At 42.6% G+C, this 19,925-nt stretch overlaps 1 protein-coding gene across 5 annotated transcripts in view; it reads left to right on the forward strand.

Moving 5' to 3' along the window:
• The window catches only part of LOC120996147 (ATP-dependent 6-phosphofructokinase, muscle type), a 135,345-nt gene extending 115,640 nt beyond the window's left edge, over positions 1–19,705 (forward strand). For all 5 annotated transcript variants that reach the window (XM_040425895.1, XM_040425894.1, XM_040425896.1 and 2 more), the window contains exons 17-24: positions 2,982–3,069; positions 6,332–6,484; positions 11,937–12,101; positions 13,505–13,566; positions 14,667–14,778; positions 17,528–17,627; positions 17,713–17,818; positions 19,116–19,705. In XM_040425895.1, coding sequence (XP_040281829.1) covers positions 2,982–3,069; positions 6,332–6,484; positions 11,937–12,101; positions 13,505–13,566; positions 14,667–14,778; positions 17,528–17,627; positions 17,713–17,818; positions 19,116–19,260 — 931 coding nt within the window. In that variant the 3' untranslated portion in view covers positions 19,261–19,705. The remainder of the gene's footprint in view (positions 1–2,981; positions 3,070–6,331; positions 6,485–11,936; positions 12,102–13,504; positions 13,567–14,666; positions 14,779–17,527; positions 17,628–17,712; positions 17,819–19,115) is intronic.
• Positions 19,706–19,925: the final 220 nt, after the last annotated feature.

Consider the following 19,925-nt stretch of genomic DNA (forward strand, 5'->3'; position numbering starts at 1 on the left):
AGCAGCATTTCCCAGGACATAGTCAATTCTCGAGAGTGCCCCCCTAGCGGGAGTGAAACAGGAGTATTCCCTCAACTGCGGGTTTCTAATCCTCCACATATCTATCCATCCCATTTCTGCAGCAATTCTAAACAGAGTGGTCGTCGAGTGGACTCCAGTCTCTCTCCCTTCAGGCGGCCTAAATCTATCTACCTCTTCCTGCATTACCATATTAAAGTCTCCCATGCAAATCAGCCGGGTTGAGGGATACTGCGCCACAAACCCCAGGATAACATGAAGGAGTGAAATACTCGCCGGGGGGGGATTATATATGTTAATTATTACATACGGGATGTGGTCAATAAAGCCATACGCCATTATATATTGTCCCTCCGGATCAGCAACTGACTGCTGCGGTTCCCACAGGAGGCCCTTGCGCACTAATATAGCCGCGCCTCTAGAATTTGATGAGCCATATGACTGAAGTGACCACTGAACCCATTGTTTTACAATTCTGTGCCCCGTGTCAGCCGTCAGATGAGTCTCTTGAAGTCCCAGAATGTGAGGGCTATAGCGTCGTATATGCGAGAACACCGCTATCCTTTTGTTCGGATTTCCAAGTCCCCTCACATTCCAGGACATCACTACTAGAGGTCCCATAGTACAATCTTAAAGTTATCCTTCCAGTAGTACAGGATGTCATCCGGCCCTTGTGGAGTAACCTCACCCATTTTAATAGTTCGCCCCCCTCCCACACTACTGATGCATAATTGATGTGACCATGCTTTCAACAACTTACAAAACATATAACATAACAGATAAACTTCTAATACCTCTGAGCAAACATCCAGTGCATGCATCATAGTATTAACTAGGTGACAATCTATATTCGGAGACCAGTGCGGGGTGAAGATGTTATGCCCGCACAGGTAGCCGAGCATTCCCTGGTCAATGTGAGTTTCATAGCTGCAGGTACATCTAAGCCTCAATAGGTGCAGACACTCATATTCAGACAGCCTGTGAATCAACATCTACAGTAGGACTATAACCATGCTTACAATGATCTGCTATCTGAAAGAGCACCATATTGCATTCAAGTAATGCATATTGCATTCAGGTAAAGCTAAATATTGCACCATATAATAAGGATAAACCACTCAGTGACAAGGCCTCTATAAAGTGCCTTTTCAGAACTCAGTAATACTTGCAACTCAGTCCCAGTGTTTCAGATCAGTGCATTCTTGGACGTCTAGCAACCCAGTCCTCAGCCTCCTTTGGGTCGGTGAAAAATATCGGCCGTTCGCCATCCACTACGCGTAGTCGCGCTGGGTAGGCCATCGAGTATTGCAAATTTAATTCCCTGAGGCGTCTCTTGACCAAGACGAAGGTGGCCCTCTTTTTCTGCAAATCCGCGGAGAAGTCCGGAAAAAGTGACACGTTGGTGTTTTCGTGCATCAATACACCTTTGCTCCTTGCTTGGCTAAGAATTAAATCTCGATCCTTCCAATTTAATAAACGGGCGAGCAGGGGCCTTGGCGGTGCGCCTGGAGGTGGTGGTCTGGCCGGTACTCTGTGCGCCCTTTCAACTGCATAGGCCGCTGAGAATGTGGCTGTAGGGAACTGGGCCTTAAACCAAAGCTCCAAGAAGCTGGCAGGATCTCTCCCCTCCGCTCTCTCTGGCATCCCCAGGATTCTTACATTATTGCGTCGGGCCCGGTTCTCCAGGTCGTCGCATTTCTGCCTCCATAATCCAACGGCTCTTTCCACCTCCGTCAGCCTCGAATCTAGCGGCCTGGTGTAATCCTCCAGCTCCGACACCCGATCTTCAGTGTGTTTAACTCTTTCCCTCAGCTGTTGCACGTCATGCCTCAACAGGCCCAGGTCGACACGCACCTCCTCAATTTTGCAGGTAAGGGAGGATTGGCAGGAGGAGATCGCTGTGAGGAGCTGCTCTGAGACCGCTTTCAGCGTTATCTCCGGTTCTCCAGCCTCATCAGTTTCTATCTGCTGCGCGGCCTGTCCGCGCGTCACCGCTGCACGTGGAGTGGCGGGAGCCGCGGCGCCATGTTGGTTTTCCTGGCGGGCATATTCTTTAAGTTTGTCGGCCGCGGTCTGCGCCTTGCTGGGACCCATATCTTGGTTCCTGGGTTTCCTCCGTCTCCTCTGCACTTGCCACTCTGAGTCTGAGGAATGCAGCTTGGCAGGATTAGTCAGGATTGATACCAGGGACCGGAGCCGCTCTCAAGTGCGTGCGGTCATGCCGGCAGTTAGCCACGCCCCCCGTAAAATCAGGTTTTCATTTTTACTGCATAGTAAAAGCTGTAATAACAAAACCTCCCAAAAATGGCAGAATTGTAATTTATTTTTAAAAAAAAATTCACCCCAGAAAGAATATTCCCATAAAATAAAAAAAAAGATATGGTAAATGGTGCCATTAAAAATACAACTTGTCCCATAAAAAATAAGACCTCCTATGATTATGTGAATGAGTGGAGAGTCACAAGTGCACATTTTATCCAGTATAACAGAGAAATGGGGGTAGATTTGAATATATTGTAGATGCATTTTGATTTTAAAGGGTTGTCTGGCAGGTAAACATTTCTAATAAAGGCTCAGAATGAGAAACACATCAGAGTCAATACTCGCCTCACCGACACCAGTTTAAAATTTCCCAGGTTCCCCACTGGTCTCCTCTTCCTGGTCACATGACACACAGGATATGACCACTTAGCCAATCATTGAGGGGGTCATTGCTGCGGTCAGTGAATGGCTGAGAGTTTATTTCTTCTGTCTTGAAAGAGGCCAAAAGGAGAGACCGGTAGGGGTCCTGAGAAACGATAGAACAGGAGCAGTGGGGATCAGGTGAGTATTGATTCTATTATTTTTGTAACCCATTCTAAGCCTTTTGTAAAACAGTTTAGCTGCCAAACAACCCTTTGAGGTTTAATTACACATGTAAGCATTGATTTTACTCTTTCTATAATACTTTTCTGCTTGTATAGGGTGCTGCCTAAGAAATACCTTGAAGATATCAGTGCCAATATAAGCAACTTCAACCTACATGGACTGATCATTATTGGGGGTTTTGAGGTAATTTTTAAATTTATAGTTGAAAATATTATTCCATCTATCTGTCTAATAGTCACAGTGCAGGTAAGATGAACAGAACATCATAATACGAAGATAATTCACACAGTCATGTCACAGTACAGTAACCATGATCACGATCTATCACTATACAGGGATAATGCACATAGTGATGTCACAAATTAGGATAACAAACATAGTGATGTCACATTGACATCTTATATATATATATATATATATATATATATATATATATATATATATATATAAAGAAGGACGTATATATGTGTATGTATGTTCCGCGATCACTCAAAAACGTATCCATCAGTTAGAACGAAACTTGGTATACACATTCCTTGCTACCTGGAAAGAAATCTTGTGGGTGGGGGGGGGGGGGTCATACGCCCCTACACAGCAGCTGCATGGAGTTTGTATGCTCCAACTGTTTTTGCTACACACACATTGCTCTGTAACTCAAAAACTCATCGATCAACTTCTACTAAACTTGGTACACATATCACTTACTATCTGGGAAAGGATACTGTGGAGGTAACATGCCGGTACACAATGAGTTTCTGTCTGTCCCGACATCTATCTGTCTGTTCTTTATGCGCGACCAAACGATCTTCACCAAATTTGGAACACAGGTACATCAGGTGTGCGGTAAGGTTTTAGAGCGGGTACGTTCCTGAGCTATTCCCATAAAATTACCTGAATTAGCCAATACAAGCCTGCAAGTCTTTCTCCTTATATCCCAACTGCCATACACCTGGTAACATGTCCCTTATCAGCCAATAGAAGCTCACAGGCCCTTAGTCTGCACATACACACAGTTTTACTCCAGGTTTCCATAACAACCCAGCCATTTTTCTTCACTGCTGTAGGTCAGCTTTAGGCTAGGGTTACACGACGACAATAAGTGACCCGACATATGGGGCACAACTACACTGCTATATGTGTTGCGCAATAATTTTTATAATGATAGTCTATGGTGTCGCACTGCAACATGTAACATACCATGACGCGACAGTCGCAGAGAAATCCCTCTTGGATGGATTTTTTTTGCGACTGTCGTGTCGCAGTCACAGCATATTACATGTCGCAGTGCGACACCATAGCCTATCATTATAAAAATTGCTGCGACACATGTCGTCGTGTAGCCCTGGCATTAAAGGGGCAGGCTGCTGTGGAGTTCAATGTTAAAGAGGCGTTCACTGTGGATGTTACTGTTAAGGGGGCAGACCGCTGTGGAGGTCACTGTTAAAGGCGCGGACACTGTGGAGGTCACTGTTAACGGGGCAGGGGCCAGTATTATAGGGGCAACTGCTGTGGAGGTCACTGTTAAGGCAGCAGGGTACTGTGAGGTCACTGTTAAGGGAGCGGGGTACTGTGAGGTCACTGTTAAGGGAGCGGGGTACTGTGGAGGTCACTGTCAAGGGAGTGGGTTGCTGTGAAACTCACTGTTAAAGGGGTGGGCTGCTGTGAAGGTCAAAGTTAAGGGGATGGGCTGCTGTGGAGGTCCCATTTTAAAGTGGTGGGCACTGTGGGGGGGTCAGTGTTAAGGGGTGGGGGACTTTGGAGTTCTGTAGAGGTTCTGAGTGCTGTAGAGGTCACTGTTATGGGGGATACTGTCTATATCTTTTAACGACACACAAAAACATTAAAAGAAATAGATAAAATATACCCGTGGGAAGCCGGGTCCTTCTGCTAGTTGTTTTAAAAAAAAAGGGATTATATGCACAGTGATGTCACAGCTTAATGCTAACAGCCACAGTGATATCACTGCACTGGCATAATGAACACAGGCATCATGACACAAGATTCTTGTGTCATGATGCTGTGTTCATTATGCCAGTGCAGTGATATCACTGTGTGAATTATTCTTGTGACAAGAATAATTCACACAGTGATGTCACAGCACTGGTATAATAAACAAGGCATCATAATACGAGGATAATTCACACAGTGATGTTACAGTACATGGACACTGAAAGGAATCCATGTTTTATATGTTAAAACGAATTCTGTTTTCTGCTAAGTTTCTGTTCTCTGTAACCATGAATCTTATCTCTTTGGCACTACTCTAGGACAATACCCCAAATATGGAAGTTCCGCTTTTTGCTCTATTTGCCTGTAGAATAGAACGTGTTAATATATGATAGGTTGAATAAATAACTTGCGTTGATATGCTAATAAAGGGGGGTAAAACCCCCTCTATATAACCTGTGGGTACTAATAATAAACCTCAGAGCATTCATTCAGTACATCACTGTTGTGTCTGTTATTCCCTACTGAGTGAAGCGCTCTCCTGACGTCAGAACAAGACTCAAACCAAGCCGATACTAGAAGTTCGGTACCAGGGGTAACAAGTGGGACGTTGAGATTTCCTATCAGTTACTAAACACTCAGTGATGTTACAATGTTCTCCTCGTGGCAAGGCCATTTTGTTTGAACCTTTCATACAGTATGTTCAGTCATATTCCTATGGCCCCTTTCACACAGTAAGTGCAAAGATTTGCTCTTAGTCTGTGTTTTTTTTTTACCCATATCTGGTTTTGGCCCAGAATTGCTGATGGAAATAACTGACTGAACACTGAGCATTTTTTGAAGTCGGATGCTTTCTCTAGGATTTTTTCTAGACCCTGCCCAAACAACATTTCACCATGAAAAGGAAGGCCACATAGTTTTATTTTGGAAGACACATCTCCCGCCCCCAGAGCCCTCCATGCTACAACCAACAGGGCTGTAGACCTAGCTGTCATTCTCACGGATTCTGCAATAGCATCCGAAAGAAAATCAACTGCCTTTAGCAGTAGAGTAAAGGAATCCTTCAGAGCATCATAAGGGGTGTTTTCCTTCAGCAGAGACCCGATCTGGCCTAGCCATTTCTTAAGAGATCTTAAGACAAAGGTTGCTGCTAAATTAGGTTTAAACAGAGCAGCAGTCCGCCTCCCAAGACCTCTTAAGGCAAGCGTCTACCTTCTTATCCATGGGATCCTTTAAGGAACCCATGTCTTCGAAGGGTGACGCATTAGTATTTTTAACCAGTTTGGTCAAAGATTCGTTGACTTTGGGGCATTGAGTTAGTACTGCCTTGTCTTCCTCATTAAATAGTAGTCTACGTTTAAGAGTTTTGGGAATGAATAGCTTCCTATCTGGAACCTTCCAAAAATTCCATAACACAAATGTGCCCATAAACCATATTTCATTTAGCAAATGCCTTCACCTGTTTTCTCATGTCTTTTGTAATGTGTGTTTCCTGCAGGCCTTCACAGGCTCATTGGAGCTGATGGAAGCACGTTCCAAGTATGAAGAGCTGTGTATACCACTTGTTGTTATTCCAGCCACTGTTTCAAACAATGTACCTGGATCAGACTTCAGCATTGGGGCCGATACAGCCCTTAACACAATTACTACAGTAAGTATTTGCCTCCACCTTGGTGGGTTGGTATGTAGGGGTTAGTACCTACCAAAAGCAGTCCAAGTAAAGACAACTGGTGACAGGATCTGCTGTAGCACAAATTTCTAAAAAAAAGAAAGAGTGATTGTCTTGGCAATGATTTTTTTTTTTTTTAAGGCTGGTTTCACACAAGCAAGTTCAATGCGTTCAACTCTCAGCGTGTGTCTGAAAGAGCTCCCATCCTGACCTAAATAGCACTGATAGGATCGCATAGCATTATAATGATTTATGATGCTACTTAACCCTTAGAGTTCTGTAATGTATTGTATAACACTGACATAATGCTGTCAGTGTTATTCAATACATTCCAGAACTCATAGTTTCATAAATCAATATAATGCTATGCGATCTGTACTACGTAGTTCAGGACGGGAGTTCTCGCAAGTTCAACGCATTAAACTTGCTCATGTAAAACCAGCCTAAGTCTCCGCATGGCATTAACATGGAGCGATCACCTCTACATTATGAGAATGAGGGATTGCTATTGTGAGCGCTCGTCCTCATACAGCTGCATTGTATCTGTGAAGCAGAGTGTTGTTTAGCCAGCACGATCTCCAGCCCACAAACGATAATTTAGGTGCCTGCACGAACGACAGTTTTACCCCGAAGGGATCGGCTGCACCTTTAAACGGGTAGATTGTCGGGATCGAGCGTTCACAGAACGTTCGTCCCCGATAATCTTCCGACCTGTCGGGCCATGTAAACCCACCATTGGTCTGGAAATTCTGATGAAGTGGACATGCGTCAGAGCTGTGAACAGTCATAGTCTCTAGTGTTAGTAGACCTCTTAACTAGTGTTGAGCGAATTTGTGTTTTAAGTTCGGCGTCTAAAGTTCGGGTTATCGAAGAATTGCGTTATGGATTCTAAATTCCGTTATGGTCCGTGGTAGCGGAATCCATAACGCGATTCTTCGATAACCCGAACTTTAGACGCCGAACTTAAAACACAAGTTCGCTCAACACAACTTTTAACATGTTCTGTTCTATTGTCAAATTAATTTTGTTTGAAGAGGCTCACCCGCTAGCGAGGGTAGGGTGGGTGCCTTTGACAAGACTGGCTCATCCTGTCAGGAAAAAGAAATAAATTGCATATATAGTGTTTGTCGGGCACTCGCAACAATGGTTCACTCAGAGAGCAGGAGATTGAAATATAAAATCCTATTTTATTGTTCTATAAACATATATATTAGGTTTGCCGATTACAGAAAATATACATACAATATACATAAAAACACTCAATAAAAGATAATGAGTAATACATAAAACTTTATAAAACTTTGAAACTTCTATGACTCACTGTTGGTTTACTCCTATAACATACAATTAAGAAAGCTCCTATGATACACTGTTGGTGAGAGTTGGTGGTATATTTTTCTTATGACCAACTATTAGTAAAAGTTGCTAGTGTATTATGTTTTGGACACTAGATGGCGCTTGTTTTGTACTTTCAGTTTGAGCTGCAATGTATTTATCATCAGCCAGATGGCGCTAGTCCTTGCAGTCATAGGTAATTGCTTGCAAAGTTCAGCTGTGTACAGATCCTACTCGTAGATGAGTTTAGTTGGAAATTTTATATGCATATCAAGTGTTACTCGAGATTATTCAAAAGTCAAAACGTTGATTTATCCTCTATAGAGAGGTGCACTTGTACATAATATGGATCTGTCCATGGGAGGTAAATAATTTAAGAGCACAGTCTTAATGTGCTATATAGCCTTTTAACTGTCGTGGCGTCCCACGTGTTAATGTAATATTAAATATCTCTTGTTGCCCTTGATGGCTTTGTCTTGATACCAGGTTTATTACTTCTCATTCCCAATAGGTCGGCTTGGCTTCAGGTCTCTATTGTTCAAGGCCTGCCTGTATGTAGGATTTCATCATGCCTCCATGTGGGTTTAACATGCAGCTTGTACTGTCTATATTGAGGAACTATATCTTATTATTATATAATATTTTTATCAATATGAAGAAAACATCATTATTACATCGTTAAAATGAAATTGTGACCCATGTACATTGTTTTTTGCACATCATAAACTTTTTATACACAAAAAACGCATATGCGGTTTTTCTGTTCACCATGCGTTTTCGGTGGGTTTTTTAAGCGTTTCTTGTGATAAATCACTTTGTGCTTCAATATACCTTTCCCATTACATTTGTGGTTGTTGCAGTTCAAAAAAAAAAAAATACTAAAAAAAACACATATTGAAGCACAAAGTGATTTATCACAAGAAACGCATCAAAAACGCACCGAAAACGCATGGTGAACAGAAAAACCGCATATGCGTTTTTTGTGTATAAAAAGTTTATGATGTGCAAAAAACAATGTACATGGGTCACAATTTCATTTTAACGATGTAATAATGATGTTTTCTTCATATTGATAAAAATACAATATAATAATAAGATCTAGTTCCTCAATATAGACAGTACAAGCTGCACTGTACGGCTTTTTGGGGTGAACAATAGACCCATTAGCCAGGTATAAAAAGGACGAAAGCCACAGTGAGCAGTGAGGAAGAAGTAAGTTACTTTGAAACGCGTTTAAGGAGACGACCTGCTCACTTACCTCCACATTGGCCCGTATCAAACATTGGCGTGAAGTCAGGATATCCAGGAATCCCTCGGATTTACTTCATATTAAACCCACATGGAGGCATGATGAAATCCTACATACAGGCAGGCCTTGAACAATAGAGACCTGAAGCCAAGCCGACCTATTGGGAATGAGAAGTAATAAGCCTGGTATCAAGACAAAGCCATCAAGGGCAACAAGAGATATTTAATATTATATTAACACGTGGGACGCCACGACAGTTAAAAGGCTATATAGCACATTAAGACTGTGCACTTAAATTATTTACCTCCCATGGACAGATCCATATTATGCACATGTGCACCTCTCTATAGAGGATAAATCAACATTTTGACTTTTGAATAATCTCGAGTAACACTTGATATGCATATAAAATTTCCAACTTTAAACTCTGCAAGTAATCATCTACGAGTAGGATCTGTACACAGCTGAACTTTGCAAGCAAATACCTATGATTGCAAGGACTAGCGCCATCTGGCTGATAAGAAATACAGTGCAGCCGAAAAATACATTGCAGCTCAAACTGAAAGTACAACACAAGCGCCATCTAGTGTCCAAAACATAATACACTAGCAACTTTTACTAATACACTAGTCCTTCAAGTTACAATATTAATTGGTTCCAGGATGACCATTGTATGTTGAAACCATTGTAAGTTGAGTAATCTGTTCCAAAGCCCCAAAATGTCATCCAAGATAAGAGAAAATGAAGATTTAAGAAAAATAAGCAGATAACTAAGACAGATAAAGCAAGTCCTTACATATAAAAGTCAGGAATAGCTGCTAACTAGCAACTCATACAGCTATTTTACCAGAGAAGTGACCTTGATTGGTTGGATCTGACTGAGACATTGTATGTTGAGTCTAGCTTCAACTTGAAATGACCATTGTATGTTGAAAATATTGTATCCTTAGGCCATGCGCACTTAGCTGGAAGAAGCCAAATGGAGAAGTCCGCACGGGCGCATCAGGCAGAGGCCTGTGCGCACGCGCGAGATCTTACAGCAGGAGGAGGGGGGAGGGAGGGAGGGAGGGAGAGCGAGAGGCGGCACAGAGGATTAGGAGGCGGCGCAGAAGTCCGGAAAGGCGGCGCTGGGCACGAACGGCGGTGGGTGCGGCCGGCACCTTGCATTGCTTCACATCCCCTTGGGCACCTTATTTGTTTGACTGACAGGTTAGTAAAAGCTGTTTTTTTAGCTAAAAATGCCCACAGATAACATTTATAAGCACACATTAGGAATCGTGATGAGGCCCTGAACATCAGCATATGTTTAGCTGACAGGGGTCAAAACTGGTGACAGAATCCCTTTAAGGGATCACTGCAGTTGGTCATAAGAAAAATATACCACCAACTCTCACCAACAGTGTATCATAGGAGCTTTCTTAATTGTATGTTATAGGAGTAAACCAACAGTGTGTCATAGAAGTTTCAAAGTTTTATAAAGTTGTATGTATTACTCATTATCTTTTATTTAGTGTTTTTATGTATATTGTTTTGTAATCGTTGTTTTGTAAGCTTTTGTTACTGCCTGGACTCCTTGGTTTGTCTTCCAAGACTCCTCGGAATACCAATCCCTACTGACCTGAAGAGGTTATTTCTAACCCTGTTAGGCTACTTTCACACTTGCGTTCGGGGTTACGCTTGTGAGTTCTGTTTGAAGGCTCTCACAAGCGGCCCCGAACGCATCCATCCAGACCCAATGCATTCTGAGTGGATGCGGATCCGCTCAGAATGCCTCAGTCTGGCTCCGCTTGGCCTCCGTTCTGCTCAGCAGGCGGACACCTGAACGCAGCTTGCAGCGTTTGGGTGTCCGCCTGGCCCTGCGGAGCCAAACGGATCCGTCCAGACTTAAAATGTAAGTCAATGGGGACAGATCAGTTTGAAGTTGACACAATATGGTGCAATTTTCAAACGGATCCGTCCCCCATTGACTTTCAATGCAAAGTCAGGACGGATCCGATTTTGAAATATAATGCAGACAGATCCGTTCTGAACGGATACCATTGTTTGCATTATAGGAGCGGATCCGTCTGTGCAGACACCAGACGGATCCGCTCCGAACGCAAGTGTGAAAGTAGCCTTACTTGCTTCATCCTATTACTGTCCTCTCTTACCTTATGTGGCCTTCCTTTCCTCCTGTGTGTTAGTCTTGTTATCCCCCTCGATCTGTTCAGTCATTATTATGATTCCCCCCCCCTTCTCTTATTCCTCCTTTCATTTAGTTGGATTAAGTTCTATTATTTTGTACCGCTCACTGAGTGGTTGTATTGCTTTCTCATGCTAGTCCTTTAATAAGACGGCTGTCATATCATACATACATTTAGACCTTGATGACAGGATGTAAATGTGTTACTTATGACTTGTTGTTGGCCAGGTGCCAGCATATCCATCCTGTTACCTGTAGATTAACATGTTGTAACCTTAACCGTATTTGTGAATACACATAAATAAAGAATAAAAAAAAAAAATATAATAAATAAAATAGGATTTTATATTTAAATCTCCTGCTCTCTGAGTGAACCATTGTTGTGAGTGCCCGACAAACACTATATATACAATTTATGTTCTGTTCTATATCAAGAGTTCCAAGACCTAGGTTCTCAGCCTGTGGTAAGTCTACTCCATGGGGACTTTCCCAGGAAACGTTCCTTGACACTCGTCATTGATATTTACAGGGATAGTACAAGGTGGCAGACACTCTTTCCTTTGGCACCTAAGTTGTTTTTTGTTTTTTTGAATAAGATCTCTAAAAAAAATATATCATCTGTCAGCATTCAGCATGTTTGTATGTAAATATATTATCTGTCTCTGTAGACATGCGATCGGATCAAGCAGTCAGCTGCTGGGACAAAGAGGAGAGTATTCATTATTGAGACCATGGGAGGATACTGTGGATATTTAGCCACCATGGCGGGCTTTGCTTCAGGTGCCGACGCTGCTTACATCTATGAAGAGTCATTTTCTATACATGATTTACAGGTAATACAAAATCACAAAAGAATTCTTCACACCTTCCATTTTTTGGTTCTCGGATGTCAATGACCAAACAATAGAACAGGTGATTTTCCCAGGCTTTCTGAGTTCTCTCAGTCTTCACCTTGATTGATAAGACCACTAGAACTAATGCAGTCCACGCAAAACATCCACAGATTTTTCTTTTTGGATAACCCCCAAGGTTGCTGCATTGTCTTGATTTTTGTTTGATGTTTATGCTTGAGATATGTATAATTTTAAGAAATGTCAAAATGTACAGCAGTGGTGGTAGCATGGCATCCCCTTGAGTGCTGTATTAACCTTTTTAGAGTTCTGCCCAAGTGCTCCAGCAGCAGGGGGAGGAGCGAGGGCTTCTTTTCCTGCTCATATCTCTGGATTGGTAGAGGTGTCTTGTTTGAAAGCAGGCATTTCAAGCTTTCAAACAATACCAGAATCACAGCATTATCTTAACTACATTGGAAGAAATCCCTGTTAGAATTCGGGATGGCAGTGAATGCAGCTGAAAGTGAAAGTAAATGCAGATTTTACAGTGTTTATTCCCAATTTGATTTCTAACTGGGATATCTCCTGCTGATGTTGCTAAATGCTGTGATTCTGGTATTGTGTGAAAGATTGGACTGCCAGCTTTCAAACAAGACCAGGCCTATGTCTCTAGCTGCTACCAATCCAGAAACATGCAGCTAAAGCAGCCCCCCTTCCCCCTGCTGTTAGGTGGTTAAAGGGGTTGTGTGTATATATATTATATATATATGTGTATATATATATATATATATATATATATATATATATATATTTTAAATCCTTACCCAGCAGGACCTGTGAAGGGGACTATACTTATTTGTCCCTCACTGCTGTACTCGGGTTTCATAGATCACAGGCTGTCTAAACTGCACTTCCGGCCCCCGCATGTAAACTACCTGCATGGATGGGGTTAGGTGAGCCGCTGCGTACTAGCCTGTCCCCGAAGAGTATGTGACCCTGCAATAATGTGCCGTTTGGGGAACATGTGGCTTATCACTGGTTGCAGTGGTACACATGACTGTCCATACAGGACGTTTATATGTGGGGGCCAGAAGTGATGGGGAGTAAGGGCTGTATTACATCAACAGATTATCAGACAGATTTTCTGACCAATCATTGGTCTGATGGTCAATTACACACACAGATCTTTTGTTATATACACCAACTATTGGTCTGATTGAACAGAAATTGGTCAGATAATCTGTTGGCGTAATACAGCCCTAGTATAGTTCCCCACCTTGGTGATGGTGGGAGGAATTTAAAGAAAGACCAATCTTGAACAAATTGCATTGATATATATATATATAATTATTTTTTTAATGTAATGTACTGTTATGATACTAAACATTGTTCTGTTTTTGTAACAGGTAAATGTTGAACATCTCACAGAAAAAATGAAGACTACAGTGAAAAGAGGCTTAATTTTAAGGTACATAACTAAGCTGAACTCTTAAATGCTGTGGATTTTTTTATTTTTTCTAAGCTGAACTCTTCTTCATGCCTCATTAACGATGCCGTTGTTCAGCGTCGTATTCGGATACAGTAATTTATGCCAATAAGCGAAGTGACGTGATAGAAGCGAGACAAAGTAAGTCTCGCGATATTTGCAGAAACATCAGAAACACCTCTGTGGAGGACATACATTTTAAGTAAGACGGAGCCCATATTATTAAAGTAGTTTTTAAAAGAATCACATTCGGATACAGCAATCCGAACCAGATTTACTCAGCCTTACTCGTTAGTGATAATCTGCCTGTGTAAAGCCTCGTTCATCAGGCAATGGGATCTTTCGTGTGGACACCTAAAACACTGCTTGCCGGCAGCAGATCATGCCATCTCACCAGCACTCTGCTGCCAGCAAACAATGATTCTGTATGGGGACAAGCGATGGCATTAGCGATCACTCATCCCATACTGTGAAGGAGATCGCTGCATGTAAATACAGCAGTCTCCGTCACTGACGAGCAGGCGATTGTCGGGAAGGAACGCTTCTGCGCAGTTGAGCAGTGTAAAGGGGCCTTTAGTCATACCTGTTTTTGGAAGACCTTGGGTGTAAGTATAGGGGGTGCTGCACCTGCGGACACACCCAAGCCCAGGAGCCTAAAAGTGGATTTATCGGAAACAGACGTTCCTGTGATTGCACATTCCCAAGTGCTCGCTTATTGGGTGATCCTGTCATTCATACAGGCACCTAAATTATTGTTTCTGGGCAGCAGATCATTCGGTCTAGCAGCTGTATGAGGACGAGCGATTGCGCATGCATCGGTGTCCTCCACTGAAGAAGCAGCAGATTGCAGGGAAGGAACGCTTTCTTCCTAACAATCGTCTGCTCACTTGAGCAGTGTAAAAGGGCCTTAAGAGTTTTAAAGAAGTCATTTCTAATAAACATATTCCCTGGGTTCTCAGATTGTGACTACTGTATGCAGGAAGACTATTTACCTATGCTCTTTACAAGTGTCCTAACAGATTTTCTGCATGGATCTACATGTATATGATGAGTTACCTTAACTATGTTTTTTGTCATGTTAGGAATGAAAAGTGCAGTGAAAATTACACAACCGACTTTATATTTAATTTGTATTCAGAGGAAGGAAAGGGCATCTTTGACAGTAGAAAAAATGTTCTGGGTCACATGCAGCAGGTAAGAAGGTTGCAATGGATGGTCACCTAAACAGTGCATACATTAACACTACATATTACAGGATCTGCTGAATTCACAGGTAAAGGGTTAGCAATATCCTGATGTCCGTCATAGACAAGGGCAAAGACTATAAAAGGTCCTCTTGATTTCCACGTACCATTTGGGTGATGTCTTAGATTTCCTGTGACATGGGATTACTATCCTAGCTGCTGTTAGAAGATGTCAGAAGACCTTTTTGAGGCAGGAGATGGATTCTCTGAGCATAGGGAGTAATAGTCAGCAAGCTGAGTGAACTGCTCTAACCCTGAATGCCACTGGAGAGATAACACTTACTTCTTCAATGACCGGTTAAGACCGCTTACACATGAACGGTTTTTTTCTTCCGTTTCCGGTCCATTTTTTGCGTTCCGTATACAGAACCATTCATTTCAATGGATCCGCAAAAAAACGGAAGGTACTCCGTATGCTTTCTGTTTCCATTTTTCCGTTCAAAGATAGAACATGTACTATTATTGTCTGCATAACGGACAAGGATAGTACTGTTCTATCAGGGGCCAGCTGTTCCGCACACGGACGTCATCCGTATTTTTTGCAGACCGCAAAATACTGAAAAAGCCATATGGTCATAAGCAAGAGGCCTAAAGGGGTTGTTCAACAATATCCTCAGGATAGGTCATCAGTATCTGATTGTCGGGGGTCGGACACCCGGTAGCCCCGCCAATCAGGCTGCTTCCTGTTCATTCACTTGAATTAAGCGAGTACTTGCAATTACACTATGCCACCACTCCAGAGGAGATGACAGGCAGTGTAATGAAGATGAAGCAGCTATCGCATGGAGCGCCGCCTCGTCTTCAAACAGCTGATCGGCGTGGGGGGGTGGCGATCAGATATTGATGTCCTATTTTCAGGATAGGTCATCGATATATATTGCTGCACCCTTTAAGGTATAATCTACAAGCTACAAAGCTTACAGGTGTAAAATACTGCTGAACAGTCACATCATAAGGGGGTGGCTGCTTAGTATGTGCAATTGCACACGGATGAGGTTTCCTAAAAGTGCCGTCACATGGTTGGGTGTACTGCACTGTGTTGTTTAGCAGCATAACCCTAACACCCATACTGTTCAATAAACTAATCTCTATGCCAAAAATAAACCCCAGGATATCCAAAATCAATTTTATGTTAATTTTGGGTTTTAAAGTATTCTAACCATAGTGGACTGCCAAACGACTTAACATATCCAACTGGTTCACACATAGCTCTTCATGGACATTTCTGTAAGAAACAGCTAGACTTCTCATAGAGAAGGCAGTGACAGTTTACCATCCCTGCATTCCAGATCACAAAATAGACAGGGCTTAAAGGGGTTGTCTCAATTCAGCAAATACAAAAGTTAATACAAGGCACTTACTAATGTATTGTTATTATCTATATTGCTTCCTTTGCTGGCTTTTCCATCACATCATCCATGGTTACGACCACCCTGCAATCCAGCAGTTGTGGTTGTACTTGCACACTATAGGAAAAAGCACTAGCCTACGTGCACTCCCACAGTCCCGGCCACCAGAGAGGCCAGCACTTTTTCCTATAGTGTTCAAGCACTGTTGAATTGCAGGATGGTCGTAACCACGGATACGAGCAGTGTATAATGCGATGGAAAAATGAATCCAGCCAGCAAAGGAAGCAATATGGAGAATCACAGTACATTAGTACGTGCCTTGTATTAACTTTCTCTACATGATAAATTCCATTTGCTGAACTGACAAAACCCCTTTTAATGAACGCTGTGTATATACAGATCAAGAAGCAGCCATGACGCTACCGACTCCTGTCACATGATCACTGAGCACCTACAGCAGACCCATATCAGCTCTGCAGTGTATGTCAGGAGGCTATATTCTCCCTTTAACTGGGTTACTACAAAAGGTCTGCCCCAGATACAAGGAAAAACAGCAATACATTTTTTTAAATGCCCCAAAGGCATTTGACCTTATGGGGAGGTAGAATGGCTAAAATAAATAATTGAAATCAATAAATAGCCCCAACTATAGCCTCCAGCCCTGCCCTTGATATAAAAAAAAATAATTAAGTATTAAAAAAAGCAAAAATTATTTGAATGGTATTCGACGTGTAACTTTTATGTTTGCACTATGTAATCACAGGATTAGGCCTCATGCACACGACAGTTTTTTTTTTTTTGCGGTCCGCAAAAACGGGGTCCGTGATCCGTGTCCGTTTTTTCTTCCGTGGGTCTTCCTTGATTTTTGGAGGATCCACGGACATGAAGGAAAAAGTCGTTTTGGTGTCCGTCTGGCCGTGCGGAGCCAAACGGATCCGTCCTGATTTACAATGCAAGTCAATGGGGACGGATCCGTTTGACATTGACACAATATGGTGCAATTGCAAACGGATCCGTCCCCCATTGACTTTCAATGTAAAGTCAGGAGTCCCTATTATACCATCGGATCAGAGTTTTCTCCAATCCGATGGTATATTTTAACTTGAAGCGTCCCCATCACCATGGAAACGCCTCTATGTTAGAATATACCATCGGATTTGAGTTAGATCGTGAAAACTCATATCCGACAGTATATTCTAACACAGAGGCGTTCCCATAGTGATTTTGCTACCAGGAATAATTCAGGCACAGAAAGCAGAATGATAAATCCATAAGACGTCACTAGAACTGCTAAAGATTTATCGTATTACTGCATGAAAACGTATAACCTCTCCTTTCTCTTCTGTCAAGGGGGGCACCCCTACACCATTCGATAGGAACTTTGGCACAAAAATGGGTGCAAAGGCTGTGCTGTGGATGACTGGAAAAGTGAAGGAGTGTTCCAGACATGGTATGCGTTTCCTGGAATCATATCCGGTGTCTTCACGCTCAGTCCACAGGACTGCTCTTGTAATGTAGCATCTTCCATCTTTCAGGTCGTATATTTGCCAATACTGCTGATTCAGCCTGCTTGTTGGGAATGCGCAAAAGAAGTCTCGTGTTCCAGCCACTGGTGGACCTGAAGGACGAAACAGATTTTGAGTATGTTGTATCACTGGATTTTAATGATAATAGTTGTCAACAATCCTGTAAGCTTCTCATGGGCAGGCACAGCTAAATGGATAAAATTAGGCTGAATGTTTTCAGGCAAGTCGCCATATTTGTCTAACATGCCCATAGACATACCGGGAGCCAATTATCTTAGCTCTATTTTTATGGCATGGAAAATTTGCAAATATTGCCATTTGGCAACAAAATTTGCTGATTTTTAGTTTCATTCCGACACCCTTGCTTCTCTTCCAAAAAGTGGGCTGGAGCTGGCGGGACATGGGTGAGACGGCCAGAAAACTAGTGCCCATTACACCAGAGATTTTCTCCAGCCAACATGTTCTGACATACGGACAGCAGAAGATAGGACAAATTAATAGAGAGTTTTTACTAAGAATGGCTGGTGAAATGCTGGTTTTTAGTAGATGACCCCCAACGTGTATTAGGCTACTTTCACACTAGCATTTTCAATTCCGCTATTGAGATCCGTCAGAGTGCACCAAAATGCATTCCGTTCCGTTTGGTTGCGTCGCCATTCCGGACAGAATAACCTTGCAAGCAGCGTTTTTCTGTCCGCGATGTGGTGCGGAGCAAGACGGATCCTGACACACAATGTAAGTCAATGGGGACGGATCCGTTTTCTCTGACACAATAGAAAACTGATCCATCCTCCATTGACCTTCAATGGTGTTCATGACGGATCCATCTTGGCTATAGAAGACATAATACAACCGGATCGGTTCATGACAGATGCATGTGGTTGTATTATTGTAACGGAAGCATTTTTGCTGATCCATGACGGATCCGCAAAAAAAAAAAAAGGCTAGTGTGAAAGCAGCCTTAGCCAGATGCATGCCAAAAGAGGGTCCTAACTGGTATACTGTATGAATGCTGCTGTATTTGAACAGTAAAGACACCGGGATACTAGGACAGGGGGGGCATACAAGGACCACTGCCACAGCAAATCGGGGCAGCTACTGTGAATGAACTGCACTCGGAAAGAGAAGCAATATAGATAGATAAAGCGGCACAGGGGCAGCTGTTTTAATGGGATAATATTTTTGCAGTTCCCCAGTATAGCATGAAAAATACATTAAAACTGGACGAACTGCCTACAAATATATAAAGAAATGTTGATCTTTATGACAAAGGACAAACCTCAAGGCAGGATTACTAGTCTGACCGCACCAAATTGAAGGCAATGTATAGTTAGCAGCAAAGCAAGGCCACAAATTACATAAGTTGTGCTAATTGCGATTTATATTCTTTTTTTTTTTTTTTCTGCTTTCAGACATCGTCTTCCCAAGCAGCAGTGGTGGTTAAAACTTCGCCCTATCCTCAAGATCTTGGCCAAATACAACATACACTTGGACACATCTGAAACTGCACATTTGGAACATATCACCAGGAAGACATCTGGGGAGTCTCACATCTAGTTGGACAGAAGATGCAAGCACAATACGGGGTCCCCAAACCCTCTGGATTATGGCCTGGGACTAGAGTGTACCTGTTACCTGTACATGGTGGAGTCGTGTTCTCTAGGAACCAGAACCAGAGTCATCAGTGTTAGACACGTGTCATGGGAATTCAATGGGCTATAAAAAATGTAACTAGCCGTAGACATACAATAGCTGGTGACCTAATATTTGTTCAGCAGTTACCCGTACAAGCCCTCATTATTTTTAGATAGATACACAGCTCCCGCTGACACCGCTTTTCTGGAGGGAAAGAAAGGATTGGACATGAACATCCTAAGATGCTTGATTCAGTTTTTTTCAGACATAAGGCTAAGGCTCCATTCAAACGTCCGTACTGTGTTTTGCGAATCTGCAGATTCGTGGATCTGCAAAACACGGACACCGGCAATGTGCGTTCCGCATTTTGCGGACCGCACATCGCCGGCACTAATAGAATATGTCTAATAGAATATGACAAGAATAAGACATGTTCTATTTTTTTCGGGAACAGAAATGCAGACCCTGAAGTGCGGGTCCGCATTTCCGGAGCCGGGCCGCGCATCGTGCGGCCCCATAGAAATGAATGGGTCCGCAATTCCGTTATGCTATTTCAATTGCGGACGTGTGAATGGACCCTAAAAGGT

The sequence above is a fragment of the Bufo bufo genome, chromosome 3 (assembly GCF_905171765.1).
Source record: "Bufo bufo chromosome 3, aBufBuf1.1, whole genome shotgun sequence".
Classification (NCBI taxonomy): Eukaryota; Metazoa; Chordata; class Amphibia; order Anura; family Bufonidae; genus Bufo; species Bufo bufo.